Consider the following 13,037-nt stretch of genomic DNA (forward strand, 5'->3'; position numbering starts at 1 on the left):
GTCCTCCGGGTCCCCTAGCGGCGGGTCATCCACAGCGTTCAACTGACGTGCTTGCTGGCCTCTTTTCATGCATACTTTGGCAAAGTGATTAGCGGTGCCACACAAGCGACATGACTTTCCAAATGCGGGGCACAGGTCTCGCCCCCGTCTGTGCGGTGTGCCACAGTACTTGCATTCACCTGTGCCTCTCTGACTGTGGCTGTGCAGATGTGTTGGTGGGCTCGGATGGCCTGCTGGTAGGTCTCCGTCCTGGTCGCTGTCCATGTGCTACATTGATGCTCTCCGCAGTCACAGAGCTGCTAAGTGACATGGATTTTAACTTATTGTCCAACACCTCCGCTGCACGGCAAATGTCACTAGCGCCCTCCAACTTAAGCTCCTTTTCTCTTAGCATGCGTCATCTGGCGCCCTCATCAGTTGTTCCAAGAACAAGCCTGTCCCTTACGAGCTCGTCTCTTATAGCTCCATATTCACATGTGGCAGCCTTTTCTCTCAGTCTCGTGACAAAAGCATCCACGGGTTCTCCTTCCTCTTGTTTAAGGTTGCCCAAAACATACCTCTCAAAGATGAGGTTTTTGGTAGGTGTGAAGTATTATTCCCCCAGTTTGTCGAGTATCGCTCCGGCGTCTTTCTGCTCTTCCGCTGTGAGTCCCAGGTTGTGGACGTAAACATGGAGGCTTCCTTCCCCATTAGCCTCCGGAGCGTCGCTGCCTGCACCGGCTTCTCTGCCTTGTCGATCCCGGTCGCAAGCACATAATCCTCAAACTCTGATGGAAAGCTAGCCCCGTTGCTGTGAAGATCCCCAATCATCTTCATGGGCTCCGGCGGCGGAATATTGGAAGCCATCGTCTTGGCTCGATGCTAATGCTAGCAGGCTAACTGAAACTTCTAGCTACGCTTAGTAAAAAAATAAACGCTCGCTGTTCAAGCAACAGGCAACGTAAGACTCACGTTGGGTTCCAATACAGCTTCTGACACCATGTTGCAGGTGTAGGTGCATATAAATAACAGACAGAGTCGGGCTGTGTCGCTTAGTAACGTGTATTCACCGGCTGTGCCCATAACAGAACTGAGGCATGTTACACAAGGCAAGTATACATCAATCAGTGCCCCCAGGGGGAGCTGTTGGCTGCATAACGTTACCCTACAACAGATACTTCAATGCAGAATGGTATAAAAATAGAGTGGTTAGTTCTGTGCAAAACCCGTATGCGAGCCAGATTTGCTGCTGTTAAGCAGCTTGCAACTTTCTCCAGGTGTGGGGTGACGGCTTTGTGAAATCGGGAATTAACAATTGGAAAAACTGCCTAAGCCTCCTGCACCGCCACGAACAGTCGCACTATCACACAGAGTGTGTGCAAAAGAAACAGAAGGTGCGCATAGTCCAGTCAGTCAACATTCAGCTTGTCACACAAGAGACTCCTGAACAGGGAAAGAGACGCGATGGAACGGCGGAGCAACTGCGCTGTCCGCAGCTCCTAACCCGGCGGGGGCTCGCCGTCAGGGGGCGTACCGATAAGGAGAGCAATTTCCGAAAGCTCGTCGAACTCGTAGCTGAGAGAACCGCCGCTCCGAAGCTTGATGCCCACCGGGCGGGAAACATGCGTCACGCGAGCCAACCAATGAACGTATACAAGAGATGTACAAGGAATCTCTCGCGACTCTTAACGCAAACAAAAAGCACTGCAAAAAACTATGCAGTTGCTGTAGTATATGGGTTTGAACATATACACGGAGTAATACGGCGGTGAGCCTATACTATAGATAATACGACGAGAGGCCAGTAGGCGCGCTCTCAGGCGGACGTACGTAAGCAGAACTGAAGTCGGTTAGGATACGCATGCGCGGTTGTTGTTCTTTGTTCCTGAATAAAGTTCATAAAAAGAACTACCCGCCATTCTCCTCATCAGTAGAAACCACAACATGGTGTCAGAATTGGCGGCGTTTGATGTTTAATCGCCGAAGAAGACGAGAGACCGAGAGAAGAGAGTGGGGAGCTTGTCGCAAAGTCCCAGTGACTAAACGGAGACGTGTTGGGTCCGACGGCGCTAAAGTCAGGAGAGTTTGGGGTTATGCTAACGCGGAAGAGAAAACTAAATGGAACAGTTTAAGTCACCTTCTCCGTTAGCATTAATAGGCAACATATGTGAAAACTGGCGCAGATGGGAGCAAAGATATAAGTTGTACATGACGGCAACTGAAATGTGGAAAAAGGAAAAGGAGGTGCAAGTGGCGATATTACTGTACACGCTAGGCGAAGAAGCGCTCGAGGTGTACAACACACTCGACATAGCCAGGGCCGAGCCCGAACACGTGCAGGTGGACCACATATTGCAGGCTTTAAGAGACTACTGTACGCCAAAGAAAAACGTGGTATTTGAGAGGCACCAATTTTGGACGTATGCAATGCAAGAACCGATGCACACTGACAAATTTGTCACCGAGCTAAAACACAGGAGCAAAGACTGAGTTTGGTATAACCGAAAATGCCATGCTGAGAGACAAAATCGTTTTCAGTGTGACAGATAAGCATCTGAGAGAGAAACTGCTGAGAGAACCTAACCTGACTTTAACTAAAGCCATTGATATTTGCAGGGCATCATAGATAGCCAAGGAGCAAATCAGCATAATGGTGTGCGCAAAGAAGGAAAATGAGGTGCATGCAATAACAGAGGCAACAAGACCAATAAGGCAAAATAAAGCTAATGTCAACAAAACAGCATTCAATGCTCATCATAAAGTATGTCAACCAAACAAAAGTATGCAACAGATGCAGAAAGACACATGGCCCAAAAGCATGTCCAACGTATGGAATGAAGTGCAGAGCTTGTGGGAAGGGCAATCACTTTGCCAGCATGTGGCCGGTAGCACCTACCTGAAATGTAGTACTGAGCAAGCAGAGTCCAAGCTCCAGTTCTATGTCATTAAGCAGTCAGCATCTCCAATTCTAGGAAGAGCAGCATGTGAGGACTTGAACTTGGTCAGACGTGTTGATGGAATCAAGGAGAGCTCACATGCAACCAAAGAAGAGCTGGTGAGGCAGTATCCAGAGGTGTTCCAGGGGCTTGGGGAGTTCCCTGGTGAGCATCATATTCACATTGACCCAGAAGTGACCCCCGTGATCCATGGCTGCAGAAAAATCCCGTTTGCCATCATGGACAAACTAAAAAACACACGGAGTCAGCTGGAAAAGGCTGATGTCATCACTCCAGTAACAGAACGGGCACAGTGGGTGAACAGCTTGGTAATAACTGAAAAGAAAAATGGCTCACTCAGACTTTGCCTTGATCCTCGAGAGCTGAACAAAGCCATCAGATGACAGCACTACTCCATACCGACACCTACAGATGTCCAAAGCAGACTGTCTGGCAAGAGAATATTTACAATACTCAATGAAAAAGACGGATACTGGCAAATTAAGCTGGACAGAGCATCATCACTGTTATGCACCTTCAACATGCCATGGGGGCATTACAGGTTCAAGCGTCTCCCATTCGGTATAAAATCAGCCAGCGAAGTCTTCCAACAGAAGAACAGTGAAACATTTGGTGACATTGACGGTGTACAGGTGATAGCCGACGATATGATCATCGCTGCAGCTGATGAGAAGGGACATGCCGAGATACTGCACAAGGTAATACTACAGAGAGTCAAAGAGATGAATGTTAAGTTCAATGCAGACAAAGTGCAGTACAAAGTGACGGAGGTGAAGTACATGGGACACGTGATAAACCCTGAGGGAGTACGGCCAGACAGTGACAAGATGAATGCTATTGTACACATGCCAGCACCAGAAGATAGAAAGGGTCTACAAAAGCTACTAGGTATGACTAAGTAGCTATCCCAATACACATCTAATGAAGCAGCAGTGACAGCACCTTTACGGCAGCTACTGAGGAAAGATATGCAGTGGCTGTGGTCACATGAACACGATGCTTCCCTGAACAAACTCAAGAGAGCACTAACTGAGGCTCCAGTGCTGAAATTCTTCGACCCAAAACAGCAGATAGTCCTCCAAGCTGATGCATCAAAAGATGGGCTAGGTGTGTGCCTGCTGCAGCAAGGACAGCCAGTGGCTAACACAGGCTGAGCGCAACTAAGCACAGATTGAAAAAGAATTGCTTGCGGTCGTGTTTGCGACACAAAATTTCCACCAATACGTGTTTGGTGCACATGTGGTGGTGCAGTAAGACCACAAGCCTCTGGAGGGCGTTATCATGAAACCCATTGCTTTTCTGGGCAAGACACGCCCTGTGTAGCATTCAAGCGCTAGGATTGGCCAGGCGTCCATGCTTGCGCTAGGCATGCCCACGAGCCTACTCGCTATTAAAGTGAGTTGAGGATTTGAGATCTTTGACCACCTCCGACGCAAACCGTGTTTGTTTTCGTGTGATTGAATACACTTTTCCACACGTTTTGTGTGCCCTTATTAACAAGTGGTGGTTATCGCCATCAGCCAACTACTTAATACAGGAAAAATGACTCCCTTTCAGGACCTGTTGCTGCATAATGTTATATCAGTATCGTGGTGACTTTTGGACGACAGGCTGACGCGACTCAAAGCCACGTTGTGTTTTTGTTAGCTTAGCTAGTTTCTCCACAACAGCACAAGTGATTGTTCGGTATTATGTAATTGGTTGATTGCGATGATCGCAGTTTGTTAATAAGCACACACAAAACATGTGGGGGTCACAAATTAATAACACTTTAATCAGAGAGGACACCAGAATGTCTTTAGCCTATTCTTTATTAGAGGTCGGGTAGCAGAGGCGTTAAAGTCACTACGATAGTGATATAACATTATGCAGCAACAGGTCCTGAAAGGGAGTCATTTTTCCTGTATTAAGTAGTTGGCTGATGGCGTTAACCACTACTTGTTAATAAGGGCACACAAAACGTGTGGAAAAGTGTATTCAATCACACAAAAACAAACACGGTTTGCGTCGGAGGTGGTCAAAGATCTCAAATCCTCAATTCATTTTAATAGCGAGTAGACTCGTGGGCGTGCCTAGCGCAAGCATGGACGCCTGGCCAATCCTAGCGCTTGAATGCTACATAGGGCGTGTCTTGCCCAGAAAAGTAGTGGGTTTCATAATGACGTCTCTGGAGGCTATATTCACAAAGCCATTAGGACAAGCACCTGCCAGACTACAATGAATGCTGCTACAGCTTCAGCGTTACGATCTCCACATCAAGTACACGCCTGGAAAGGAAATGCTAATAGCAGACACTTTATCCAGAGCGTTTGGTGCTGTGGAAACACAAGAGGAGTCCATGACTACAGACAAAAAGGTAGTCTATGCCATTGAAGCAACTGGGGCTCTGGGAAGAGAGATGCATGAGAGGCTTAAAATGGCAACTGAGGAGGACCGGACCTCGCAAAAGCTACTAGACATTCACCAGAGAGGGTGGCCAAAGCGCAAAAAACAGACAGATGCTGAGCTTAAAGTCTATTGGCCAATCAGAGACACAATCACAGTAAATGGGGGGGGGGGTCCTGATGACAGGAGACAGATTCATTATCCCTAAAAAGTTGAGATCAGACATGCTACAGCGACTGCACATAGCCAAAGAACAGGCACGCAAGTATCTATATTGGCCAGGCATATCGGCTGATATAGAGCAAATGGTTGGGAGCAAACCCAGCCACTGAGGATGCACAAGCCAGTGCATTCTTAGTGTCGGTCCCCCAAATGGGGAGGGTTGCAGATAGATGTACTGTGTGCAAGAGACCAGGTGGAAGGGGAGTAAGGCCAGGAGTATCGGAGGTGGGTTCAAACTCTTCTACCATGGTGCGAATGGGAGTAGAAATGGGGTAGGGGTAATTCTGAAGGAAGAGTATGTCAAGAGTGTGCTGGAGGTGAACAGAGTGTCAGACAGAGTGATGAGTATGAAGCTGGAAATTGAAGGTGTATTACTGAATGTTATCAGCGCATATGCCTCGCAAGTTGGGTGTGAGATGGACGAGAAAGAAGAATTCTGGAGTGAGTTGGACGACGTGGTGGAGAGGGTAGCCAAGGAGGAGAGAGTGGTGATTGGAGCGAACTTCAATGGACATGTTGGTGAAGGGAACAGGGGTGATGAGGAGGTGATGGGAAGGTATGGAGTCAAGAAGAGAAATGTGGAAGGACAGATGGTGGTCAATTTTGCGAAAAGGATGGAAATGGCTGTGGTGAATACATATTTCAAGAAGAGGGAGGAACACAGGGTGACGTACAACAGTAGAATGATCAGCCACAGCATGAGTCCAAGCTCCAGTCCAAGCTCCAAGAGTGATCAGCCATAGCATGAAGATATGGGAAAGAGTAATAGAAGCTAGGTTAAGAGGAGAGGTGATGATTAGCGAGCAGCAGTATGGTTTCATGCCACGAAAGAGCACCACAGAGGCGATGTTTGCTTTGACAATGTTGATGGAGAAGTATAGAGAAGGCCAGAAAGAGTTGCATTGTGTCTTTGTAGATTTAGAGAAAGCATACGACAGGGTGCCGGGAGAGGAGGTGTGGTATTGTATGAGGAAGTCGAGAGTTGCAGAGAAGTATGTAGGAGTGGTGCAGTATATGTATGAGGGAAGTGTGACAATGGTGAGGTGTGCGGTTGGAATGACAGATGGGTTCAAGGTGGAGGTGGGATTACATCAAGGATCGGCTCTAAGCCCTTTCTTGTTTGCAATGGTGATGGACAGGTTGATGGACAAGATCAGGCAGGAGTCTCCATGGATGATGATGTTCACGGATGACATTGTGATCTGTAGCAAGAGTAGGGTGCAGGTGGAGGAGAGCCTGGAGAGGTGGAGGTATGCACTGGAGAGAAGAGGAATGAAAGTCTGTAGGAGCAAGACAGAATACCTATGCGTGAATGAGAGGGAGGACAGTGGAATGGTCAGGATGCAAGGAGTGCAGGTGATGAAGGCATATGAGTTTAAATACGTGGGTCAACTGTCCAAAGTAACGGGGAGTGCAGTAGAGAGGTGAAGAAGAGAATGCAGGCAGGGTGGAGTGGGTTGAGAAGAGTGTCAGGAGTGATTTGCGACAGAAGGGTACCAGCAAGAGTTAAAGGGAAGGTTTACAGGATGGTAATGAGACCAGCTATGTTATATGGTTTGAAGACAGTGGCACTGACGAAAAGACAGGAGGTGGAGCTGGAGGTGGCAGAATTGAAGATGCTAAGATTTTCCCTGGGAGTGATGAAGAAGGGCAGGATTAGGAATGATTATGTTAGAGGGACAGCTCAGGTTGGACGGTTTGGAGACAAAGCAAGAGAGACAAGATTGAGATGGGTTGGACATGTGTGGAGGAGAGATGCTCAGTATATTGGGAGAAGGATGCTGAATATGGAGCTGCCAGGGAAGAGGAAAAGAGAAAGGCCAAAGAGGAGGTTTATGGACGTGGTGAGGGAGGACATGCAGGTGGCTGGTGTGACAGAGGAAGATGCAGAAGACAGGAAGAAATGGAAACGGATTATCCGCTATGGCAACCCCTAACAGGAGCAGTCGAAAATAGTAGTAGTAGTAGTAGAAGTAGTAGTAGGTTGGGAGCTGCCCCACCTGTCAACAACACCTACCGAAGAATCAGAAGGAGCCACTAAAATGCCATGAGCTGCCAGAGCTACCATGGTACAAAGTAGGTGTGGACATTTTTGAGCTACAAGGCAAATCTTTCCTCCTCACAGTAGATTATTTCTCAAAATATCCTGAGGTCCAACAAATGCATGACAAAACAGCAAGCACAGTAATAGCAAAGCTGAAGGCTGTGTTTTCCAGATATGGTGTTCTGAAGGAAGTGGTGAGTGACCACATGCCATTCGCTACTGCTGAGATGAGTCAGTTTGCAAGTGACTGGGGCATAACATGGACATTCTCAAGCCCAGGCTATCCACAGTCTCATGGGATGGCAGAATGCACAATAAAGACCATTAAACTCATGCTGAAGAAGGCGGAGCAGACTAAGACAGACCCCCACCTGGCTCTGTTGACTTTAAGGAACACTCCTGTGACTGGACTTGGTCTCTCTCCTGCAGAAATGCTGATGGGTCGGGTCCTAAGAAGCACATTGCCAGTAGCCAGTGCTGTGCTCAAACCGAGGCATCCGACAAGAGTCAAGCAGAGGCTACTTAATCTGCAACAAAGACAAGGAGAGTACTACAACCAACATGCAAGACTTCTCTCTGTGCTCGAACCAGGAATGGCTGTCAGTATAGAGACTCCACAAGACTGGAAACCTGCCCTGGTAGAACAGAAGAGACAGGAGCTGAGGTCATATAATGTTGTGATGGCTGCAGGACAAAGGTACAGGAGGAATAGGAGGCACTTGAGAACAACTCGGAATGACACACATACTGAAATAGAGGACGGTAATGTCAGTGTCACTGAGCAGCCACCTCCAAGCGAGCCTGCGGAACCACATGTACATGACGCGACAAGAAATGTGGAACAACCAGTCAACTGTTCAGACCTTACAGGTCCAACACACCAGAAGTGGCAGGCTGGTAAAGCAGCCTACCAAATTCAGTGATTTTCAAATGGGCTAACTGTAAAAGTTATGCTCCTACGGAGGGTCATCTGCTAGGAACCTCTGACCCTGGTGACAGTGTACAAAGACTGGGTACAAAGAGTGTACAGAGAACTTACAAAGAAAAAATAAAATGTAATGAATGTCAAGTATGAACAATGAATGTATGAAGAATGTAACACTGTGCTGATGTCAAGAATAGATATAGTAAGCATTCAAAGCCAGACCTTTAAACAGTTCATAGTGGTCTTGTGGACAGTGTTATATCTCTATTGTGAAGTTTAAGAAAAGACGAACAAAGGCATTTGTTTCTTAATGCAGTAAGTTCAAACTGATAGATAGTGGAACAAACAAGTCTATAATGTGATTGTTTTGTTTTTTGTCCTGTGGAAAAAGGGGGATGTAGTATATGGGTTTGAACATATACACGGAGTAATACGGTGGTGAGCCTATACTATAGGTAATACAACGAGAGGCCAGTAGGCGTACTCTCAGGCGGATGTACGTAAGCAGAACTGAAGTCGGTTAGGATACGCATGCACGGTTGTTGTTCTTTGTTCCTGAATAAAGTTCATAAAAAGGACTACACACCAGTCTCCTCATTAGTATAAACCACAACAAGTACTGTGGATGAAACTCGAGATTTTGCCAGGCATGAACAGTTGTCTCTGTCTGTGCGATGGGTATCAGCTGACTATGTTGTCCACGAAGACTTCATAGGAATGTCTGTCCTAAAACAGATGTGGAATCAATAACCCTGACGATCACAGACAGCTAACATTGACGACATGAGAGGGCAGACCTATGATGGTGCGTCACGGCCACATGTCAGGAGTGGCTAAACAGTCTCAATACACTCAATCACAGTCTGGACCACCTGATACTTCAAGAAGCTGCTTCAAAGTGCAACATTGTACGTGGTGCCTTTAATTTAGTTGACGAGATGCATGAAATAATCAATAACTCACCAGAACGCTACATTGAGATTGCCTAACTGCAACAAAGTAAAAAGATGGGGCGTGTCGTCAATAACGTGCTTTATTGTATTAAAACTGCAAATACAGGCATACGGAGCTGCACTCCGGTGCGCTGTTATAGCGCTATACAGTACACCCCTGCACACGCATATCATTGTTGCCCCCGCCTCCCCACTTCTGAAATGATTCCTGTCCACCATATCAACACGCTGCTAAAGTTTAGATATCTTCGTGGTGACAGCCTTAAGGTCAGCAACCACACAATCTACCTTGTTGTTCAGGTCGGAGATTTTGCCCTCAGTCATGTCGGATCTGTTGTTGATGAGCTTCATTAAGTTGGCAAGTTGAGAGTGGACATCACTGACCAGGGACGAGTTGACAGGATCGTATACTTTTTTCTTCACCGCTGGGGATTTACTTGGTGTAGCTGGCAGAGACGGGAACTCCTCCTCTGTTATGCAACAGACCTCCCAATCACCTCCGTCTTGTGGATGATCATGGGACGTGAACCCGGGTCACCCGCACCACGGGTGACTGCACTAACCAGTCAACTAAATATGTATTTTGGCCCTGTGATGGCCTGGCTGCCTTTCCAGGGTGTCTCCCCGCCGTCCGCCCAATGACTGCTGGGATAGGCTCCAGCATCCCCGCGACCCTGAGAGCAGGATAAGCTATTTGGATAATGGATGGATTTGCTCTCTTTCCTTAATGCTTTTAGAAGTTTGAATGTGGCTTTATTCCAGGTGGACAAAAATCCCAGCCATAGGAAGGGTGGTATCACAAAGCTTATCTTACATGGTTATGCCTGACATGCATTTAGATCATTTAACCCGTCAGTGATGTTTGTTCAAATCAGAATCTGTTGAATGACATGTAACATGTTCCATGTACTCACAGGTCAGTAAGGGAAAATACGTGAGTTTTTTTATGAATCGCTCATTAAGAAGTGTGATTACAAGAATCGGCTACAGACCTCTTGACTGACCTCTAGCTTTCAAATCAAGACATCTCCAGGCTCACTCTGAAAATCTCTTGTTTTCTGTCTTGTCTGCCTGCCAGGTCTGGCCAGACGGCTCCTGTGTCTGCTTTCTGAATGTGACTCACCCCTTTCCTGTCCAGAAGAGAGAAAGCATGCCGAGCGACTCTGGGTCCTTTCCATGTCGGCATTGGAGAACTTTCTGCTGGCTCTCCAGAGGGCAAATGACCTGACTGAACAGTTCCCGCTGACTCAGCGCTACAACCGACGCTCGCTGGTCAACACAGGTGGACCAACACCTCCTTCGTTTGTGAGCTGTGTGACTGGCGGAAAAACAGTTCAATTATCTTGTCAAATATAGGAAAATCTAAGTAGGACTAAAGACAACGTTGTGTGACATGAAGTGTAAGTTTCAGCCTAAAAAAGTTCAAGTTCAGCTTTATTGTCCTGTGTATTAGAATACAATAAGGTGGAACAAGAGTGGAGGAAAGTGCACACAGGTGGACTATATCTTATGTAGAAGGTGCGATCTGAAAGGGATTGGAGACTGCAAGGGGGTGACAGGGGAGAACGTAGCTAGGCAGCATCGGATGGTGCTCTGTAGGATGACTATGGAGACCAAGAAGAGGAAGAGAGTGAAGGCAGAGCCGAAGATCAAATGGTGGAAGTTGAAGAAGGAAGACTGTTGTGTGGAGTTCAGGCAGGAGGTAAGACAGGCACTGGGTGGTAGTGAAGAGTTGCCAGATGGCTGGACAACCACTGCAGAAATAGTGAGGGAGACAGCTAGGAAGGTACTTGGTGTGTCATCAGGACAGAGGAAGGAAGACAAGGAGACTTGGTGGTGGAATGAGGAAGTACAGCAAAGTATACAGAGGAAGAGGTTGGAAAGGAAGAAGTGGGATAGACAGAGAGATGAAGAAAGTAGACAGGAGTACAAGGAGACGCAGCATAAAGCAAAGAGAGAGGTGGCAAAGGCAAAGGAAAAGGTGTATGGTGAGTTGTATGACAGGTTAGACACTAAGGAAGGAGAAAAGGACTTGTACTGATTGGCTAGACAGAGGGACCGAGCTGGGAAGGATGTGCAGCAGGTTAGGGTGATGAAGGATAGAGATGGAAATGTGCTGACAAGTGAGGAGAGTGTGCTGAGAAGGTGGAAGGAGTACTTTGAGGGGCTGATGAATGAAGAAAATGAGAGAGAGAGAAGGTTGGATGATGTGGGGATAGTGAATCAGGAAGTGTAGTGGATTAGCAAGGAGGAAGTGAGGGCAGCTATGAAGAGGATGAAGAGTGGAAAGGCAGTTGGTCCTGATGACATACCTGTGGAGGCATGGAGATGTTTAGGAGAGATGGCAGTGGAGTTTTTAACTAGATTGTTTAACACAATCTTGGAAAGTGAGAGGATGCCAAAGGAGTGGAGAAGAAGCATACTGGTACCGATTTTCAAGAATAAAGGCGATGTGCAGAACTGTAGCAACTACAGAGGTATAAAGTTGATCAGCCACAGCATGAAGATATGGGAAAGAGTAATAGAAGCTAGGTTAAGAGGAGAGGTGACGATCAGCAGCAGCAGTATGGTTTCACGTCATGAAAGAGCACCACAGATGTGATGTTTGCTTTGAGAGTGTTGATGGAGAAGTATAGAGGAGGCCAGAAGCAGTTACATTGTGTCTTGTGGGTTTAGAGAAAGCACACGACAGGCTGCCGAGAGAGGAAGTGTGGTATTATATGAGGAAGTCAGGAGTTACAGAGAAGTATGTAGGAGTGGTGCAGGATATGTATGAGGGAGATGTGACAGTAGTGAGGTGTGTGGTTGGAATGACAGATGGGTTCAAGGTGGAGATGGAATTACATCAAGGATTAGCTCTGATGGGTGGTGTGTGAGTTGATGCTCCGGTAACATTTTTTAGATGGAAGGAATACGAACAGAACATGAGCGGGGTGGCTGGTGTCCTTCATGATGTTTGGGGCTTTCCCTTTGCAGCGAGTGGTGTAAATATTCTAAAGTTGTGGTAGTTCGATGCAAATGGCTTTTACTGTTGTCTTTACAGTCCTTTGCAGCAGTCTGCAGTCCTGATCAGTCAGGCTGCCAAACCACACTGTGGTACAGCCTCTCAACACACCCTCCATGCTACTGCAAGAAAGGTTCATAAGAGTCGTAACAGACTAACTCATGGTGATCATATACTGGACAGTACACTTCATCTGCTGCAGTTCCAACTCCTCCGAGCGGGCTGTGAAACAGAGCTGTCGGGGGGGGGGGGGATAAGGGGGTGGCGGCATATGCTTCTACATAAACAAAAGTTGGTGTACAGGTGTCGGTGTTGAAGAAATCCTGCAACCTTCACTTAAGAGACCTTCTCTTGACTGCAAACCATTCCATCCACCACAGGGATCTTCATCATGTGTTCTAGTCGGTGTCTATATCCACCCCAGGCCTGTGTTCTGGTCGGTGTGTATATCCACCCCAGGCCTGTGTTCTGGTCAGTGTCTATATCCACCCCAGGTCTGTGTTCTGGTCGGTGTGTATATCCACCCCAGGCCTGTGTACTGGTCAGTGTCTATATCCACCCCAGGTCT

The 13,037-nt window shown here is 47.2% G+C and overlaps 1 protein-coding gene across 1 annotated transcript in view; it reads left to right on the top strand.

The window, feature by feature from the left end:
* Window positions 1–13,037, top strand: part of zgc:109913 (regulator of G-protein signaling 9-binding protein) — a 74,863-nt gene that overhangs the window by 34,129 nt on the left and 27,697 nt on the right. Inside the window, exon 2 of the mRNA XM_056301946.1 lies at window positions 10,544–10,747. Within this exon, the coding sequence (XP_056157921.1) occupies window positions 10,544–10,747 (204 nt within the window). The remainder of the gene's footprint in view (window positions 1–10,543; window positions 10,748–13,037) is intronic.

The sequence above is a fragment of the Lampris incognitus genome, chromosome 2, assembly GCF_029633865.1.
Source record: "Lampris incognitus isolate fLamInc1 chromosome 2, fLamInc1.hap2, whole genome shotgun sequence".
Taxonomy (NCBI): domain Eukaryota; kingdom Metazoa; phylum Chordata; class Actinopteri; order Lampriformes; family Lampridae; genus Lampris; species Lampris incognitus.